The sequence below is a fragment of the Zootoca vivipara genome, chromosome 1 (genome assembly GCF_965207765.1).
Source record: "Zootoca vivipara chromosome 1, rZooViv2.hap1.1, whole genome shotgun sequence".
Taxonomy (NCBI): domain Eukaryota; kingdom Metazoa; phylum Chordata; class Lepidosauria; order Squamata; family Lacertidae; genus Zootoca; species Zootoca vivipara.
Window position 1 is genome coordinate 51,803,132 of NC_142582.1, and position 6,295 is coordinate 51,809,426.

Consider the following 6,295-nt stretch of genomic DNA (forward strand, 5'->3'; position numbering starts at 1 on the left):
TAAAACCCTATGGATTGTCAAATGTTAAATGGTGTCTTTCCTGAACGATTGATTTCCCTGCCCAAATCAATGGCCAATCAATTATATAAGCAGTTACCCAAAGCTCTTGCTAGAAGAGATGTGAAATCCAACTTAATTTCACACTTACTGAAACATTTACGATCAGCAAGACAGCAGCCTTAAAATCTGTGCAATCCTGTAGCTTGTGAATGTCAAGGGAACTAGTTGACATTTCATGCTTTAGGAAATGTAAATATTTTATGTACATTGAGCACCTTGAGACGAAGGTCTGAGATTGGTTAGAACTGATGTCACCCATTTTGCACCTTTGCTTTTGTTTCCTTCTTTTCTTCTCTTAGGTTTGCCCCAGGTCCTTGAACTGACAGATCTGGTTTTTCAGTATCTTAATTCTATGCAAGCCGCCTTCTTAGGACAAAAGGAGAAAGAAACTTTTCTGTATGTGGCTAAAGTGCTGTAGCCTGTTTGACTAGGGGTGTATGTAAATTATAATTCCCAGGCAATGCATGTGAATGTAACCCATTCTAAGCCAACATTCTGCTTGAATTTTATTCCTTTTGCTTCCTGATTGATCTCTGTGCCTGTGATTATTTTTCTGTTAAAAGCACTGAGTATTGAAGTACTTTCCCTTAAAAGTACTGATTATTTTTATTTTTTGGCCTAGAGGTGGTGAATACACCCTGCGTGTATTCTAAGCAGGATGGGGTCTTCACGAAATATGCCATACAACAGGCATGTCCAAAGACCATTTTGGGGGCCTAATCCGGCTTGCCGGTCGATTTAATTCGGCCCCTGTGACAGTTTATTTCCTGGGGTAAAATCCAAAAAAAGCTCAAGAACTTTGGGGTAAAATCATAAAAAAGCTCAACAACTTCAATCCTAAAAAAAATGTTAACAGGTTGGTCCTTTGGTTGGCCCTCACGGCCCTCCACTTCATCAAATCTGGCCCTCTTTGAAAAAAGTTTGGACACCACTGCATAGAACAGGGGTCCCCAGACTTACCCGCCTTCGGGCCGGTGCCCGCCGCACCGATCACGTGGCGGGCCAGAGGGCGGGAGAGTGCGCGCGCAGTGGGCCTGAGGGTGGGGGAGTGCGCGCCAGTGCGCATGCGCACACCCATTTACTGGCGCGGTGGCGCGCTTCCAGGCCGGAAAAATCGCCGAAAATTGTTTGTGCGCATGCATATGGCCTCCCCCGACCCGGAAGTGCACCTCCCCCGACCCGGAAGTGCACCGGAAATGACCTCTTCTGGGTCGGGAGAGGCCCATACACATGCGCAGAAACGATTTTCGGCAATTTTTTTCCAATCTGGAAGTGCGCCGCCGCGCAGCGTGCCGCAAAAGCGGGCGGCGGCAGTGGTCGTCGCGGGCCAGATTGGGAGGCCAATTGGGCCGCATCCGGCCCGGGGGCTGTAGTCTGGGGACCCCTGGCATAGAACATCAAGGAGTGGGGAGAGAATTGGGCACTGTGGCAATAGAAAAAATAGATAATGACTTAAAATGTGGAAAAGTGGAATGAACAGTCTGGATGGGAGGGAGGGTTTTACAACACAGGTAAAGCCAAAGGGACCCTGGATGGTTAAGTCCAGTCAAAGGCGACTATGGGATGCACTGCTCACCTCGCTTTTCAGGTCGAGGGAGCCGGCGTTTGACAGGCAGCTTTCCGGGTCATGTCATATGCAGGACTACACAAAAGTAGGTCACATTGAGTTCAGTGGGGCTTGCTCCCAGAAAGTGTGAACAGAATTGTGGCCAAATTCAGTTGAAAGAAGTGGGGTTTTCTTCTGAGTTAACAGGATTTTGCTACATATGTAATCCGCTAGGTATGTGCTCTGCTAGCCAAGCATGAAGTTAGCAGCAGTGAATGATTGCTGATTTCAAGAGGATTCGGAATAAGTGTGTGATAATCAACATATTTTCTCCCCTTGACAAGTTCTTCCCATCCTGAGCTGCTCGTGGTGTTACTCCCAAAACAGCATCCTAAAGCAGAGGATCAGAGCTGCTAATCTACAAGTTACAGATGGAGAGCAGAGGCAGAGAAAAGGTGCAATATTTTATCAAGGCTGCACAATACATAGCCTGATAAACACATTTCTCTGTTTGTCATAGATCAACTTCAAGGCAACAAGGCCCGCCTTTCTCAGTACATATTTGTAAGAAGATTAAAAGGCAAGCAAACTCAAAATGACATCATTGCATTACATGATGCAAGCAAGTATTGGCTTACGCCTTAAGAAGATAGGGTTATATATCGGCAAAATTATGAGCATGGAGTCGTTGAAAATTATGAGCATGGAGTCATTGAATTGGCTGAAACTCTATGCACACATAGCTGGGAGTAAGACCTATTGCAAACAATGGAGCTTACTTTAGAATAAGTATGTTTAGGATTTCACTAGTGCAAATACATCTCTCTTTGGCATCTTAAGCTCCATAATGACTGACATGAGTGTTCCTTCTTTGAATCTGTCAGTACCCACGTCGGTTGCTATGGCAGATCACTATGACAGTGACCTCACTTCTGCCAAAAGCAGGAGTGTTCTCTGAGCTGCTCAATGTACACAGGAAGACTTTTATTTCTGTAGTTCAAGCAATATTGCATATGCATGAGCCCTCAGAAAATATACAGAGGATCAGCTTCATGTGACTAACAAGGTGTATGAGAACAAGTGACACCTTCCTTACATTGCTGTTCTATTTTGAATGAATGAATCCTTTCAGATTGTTGACAGGGGAGGAAACAAAGCAGATGGAGACTGCATGACAATACCTGTAATGCTTAAGGAGACTAGCAGGCCAAGGATACACTTTTATCTCAAACATTACATAATTGGGAAAGTTCCAGCCACTCTTGAGAAAACTATTAATGGGTTTATTTCAGATTATGCCACCAAACTTGAATGTAATCTATTCACTTTACTTACCGCATCTAGAACACTTGGTTCATCTTAGTCACCTGCTCTAGAAATGGAGACTATAGAAATAGAGAACATCAAGGCTCCTAAATGAAAATGCTAAATAAACTTGCATAGAAACACTAAAGTAGTCATGATTATGATTACTGCTTTGCTTTCTACACTATCATTCAGTTTGTAGGCATGTAATAACAAACCTGGCTGCGTGCTCACAGTCTGCACCTGCATTCGACATCCCTCTCATGTAATAGGCGCTTCTCATGCAATATGACACAAAACATCAACATTAAGGATAGCATGAAAGGAAGCGTCTTATTTTAACACTGAATTGCTAAATGGGTTGGTCAAATTTTATGCTATGCTGTGAAGAACAAACATGTCTGTCCAATACACATTAGTGTTGGGGGCGGATTTCTTAATTTTATTTTAAAACGGGGCAATTGTGTATAAACAAATAAATCTGTCACAGCTACTTAGGCTCTTTTTTACCACTACTTTAAGCTACTGTACATTTCATAAGCTTTTTTAAAAGTGGAATTTCACTATCGCTGATAAATTGTGTCAAGATGAGAAAATCTGTAACTGCTGAATAATCTCAGCCAGAGGAATTTCTATAATTACTTCATATTCACTTACCATAGGGCAGCGAAGGCTATCAGTGTCACTCATGTTGTAAATGTAAACAAAATTTGCCCTTATTCCCTTATGGGGTACACAAGAGCCCTTACAGAGTCCTTTGTAGGTTCTCCATTGGTAGGAGAAGATAACAGAGGCCAACCAGAGAATATTGAGAAGCAAAGCAGCTAGTAAGCCTGATCTTTATTAAAGCTGTTGCAACAGGGTGCTCCCCACACACACATGCACACAAAAGCTCATAACAATGACAAACTTACCGGTAGTTGGTATCTAAGGTACTAGTGGAAGGAAGATTTTTATTTTGTTTTGAATACCAATAATGTTAGTTACACCACCCATTTTTACATAAAACAGTGAATACCTTTCAACTGAACAACATTCATGGCATTTCTAAGCTTCTTGTTCTCCATGTTAAAGCAATGAGTTTGGCAAGATTATTGCACCTGGTCTGTCCCATCCTTCTGCTCTTGCTTAAGGATCTTTATATTCTCCAAAGTTTGTGTTATCAGTCTAAAAATAGAACACCATCTCTTACAGATTTCAAAATAAATGATTTTACCTTAGTCTACACTTTCCAATAAATTTTAGAATTTCCTCCTGTCCTGCTGCTCCAAAGTGCAGAAGTCACTGACAGGTAGGTGGCCCCAATAATCTGTCAAATTTGGCCCTTCAGGAGTGGGAAGATAAGAATCTGGCCTGCCAGCCAGAAAATGTTTCCCACCTCTTCTTTGAACTGTGGAGCAAAAGCTTCATAAACAGAACAAAACCTCTTTTGTTTTTCTTGAATTGCATGACAGCAGCCTGAATATGGACACCTTTAACTTGCTCAGCAATTTGGATCCACAACACATAAATAAGATCCTTTTGGATTGCAGGTCTATGGATTTATCCTCTGAGCCTTTCAAAACAATATTTGGTCCAGTTGTGTCCACTACTACACACTTCCTATTGATTGAATTGTACTTCCTGTGTCCCATTCTGTGAGAGTTAGCTCATTACAAGTCTAGATTATGCCTGTGCTTCTTTTGGGAGCTGTTGTCTCTGAGGCAGCGGTCAAGTGAATAATTTCCTGTACCATTGGGTTTATTGCAACATGGTAGGGGCATGCAGATATAAAGGAAATTAAAATATTGATTTGTATTTTTGTTGTAAACATGGCTTGAGCAAGTACAGGAGACTAAAATGTCTACCTACTTTAATGCAGACAGCAACACTTAAAGAACACATTTCTAATAAATACGGCTATTTCATCCTCAACACAGCGTTTTATTGGAGGAATTTAAAGACAAACAATTTATAGTTGGGTAGAACATAAACAAAAATGTTGATTTAAATATGATCTTCATGATTTAATGTATCTTAAGTGTACTCCTCACCATCTGTATGAACAAACTGGAGCACCATAAGATTTTCCTGGACTGTGCTTATACATTACATTGAAAAGATAATTCTTACTCTAATACCACTAATCAGTCATATGTTGGGAGGGGTGGATTAGGGATTTTGTTGTAGTAGTTTGTGTTGTATGTTTAAAAAGCACACTAATTCAAACATTAAAAGAGAAAGAAAATATGTTGATTTAAATGCACCACCTGCTTTTCCATTTCTACTATTCTGCCTTGAAATCCTTGTGCTGTACATCAATCAGTTTCTCACATGTCTGCAGCTATTTGCTCTGCCTGTTGGATTACAGTTCTACAAAAGGCTTCAAATTGTTCTGAGGGGATAATCAAATAGCCCTCCTTGTTTGTTTTGCAGCAACCATGTCTGTGGTCTTTAGCATCTTCTTCAATAACAGCCAAGAGCCTTGTGGCACCTTAAAACTCACATTTGCATTATAACACAAGCTTTTGTGGAATAGTCACTACGGTAGCAGTGCTTTTTTCTGGGGGGGACACAGGGGTACGCATACCCCTAAACATTTTGTGAATCTAAGTTTGTCCTCATTGAGGGGCAGTATTTCAATATAAGTAGGAAAAGGACATACATATTTTTTTAAGAAAAAAAGCACGTGTCACTAGAGAACACTTCATGAGATATGTGTAAGTGTTACCCTAAGTTGCAGTTTCCATCTGAATCTTGGAGAAGATGGGTTAAACTTACGGTATTTTGAAGCAATTTTTAAATTTCTCCACCTCTTTGTTTCTTTGGTTTGTTGCATAGGTTCTCCTCCCAGGTTTTCTGAACTGAGAGCTTGATTTGGTGTCTCAAATGAAGACCTTTATGCGCATCCCATGAAGACTGGTTCATTAGGGCAGATGGGGCACTGCAGTTGTAAAGCTTTCCTGTTCATAGAAAAAGGAAAATGCAGCTATTTTAAAGCTAATGCTATCACACAAGCTGGCCTGATTTTAGTCCCTTCATTTTCAGGAGAGGAAAAATTGGGAGGCAGATTTTCTTAAACGAGAGATGAATGTCAGCCCACACACAATGCCTATTTTTTTGGGGGGGGGAGGGCAAAAAGAGAGAGAAATAAACCAAGAACTAGCCTGAAGAGAACCACTCAGGACCCTAGGCTCCACTGCAATGAACTCAGGTTAGAACCCTACTCCCTTGTCCGCCTCAGTTTTTATCAATCTATTTCTCTCCAAGCGCACAATAATTCCCCTTTGTTGAGCAAAATCTCCCCTCCTCACATTTGAATGATCATAGCTAGTTTTAAATACGGGAAATGCAAGATAGGCATAAAAGGGGCAGAGCCATAGCTATAGGGGGGGCTAGCCAGGT

At 41.4% G+C, this 6,295-nt stretch overlaps 1 protein-coding gene across 2 annotated transcripts in view; it reads right to left on the minus strand.

Annotated features, from left to right (window-relative positions):
* Nucleotides 1-6,295, minus strand: part of RAB15 (RAB15, member RAS oncogene family) — a 30,997-nt gene that overhangs the window by 23,532 nt on the left and 1,170 nt on the right. The window contains exon 2 of one of the 2 annotated variants that reach the window (XM_088663448.1): nt 5,704-5,853. In XM_088663448.1, the coding sequence (XP_088519574.1) occupies nt 5,704-5,818 (115 nt within the window). In that variant the 5' untranslated portion in view covers nt 5,819-5,853. Of the gene's footprint in view, nt 1-5,671; nt 5,854-6,295 lie in introns of both variants that reach the window. The other variant, XM_088663453.1, reaches the window with a different exon arrangement.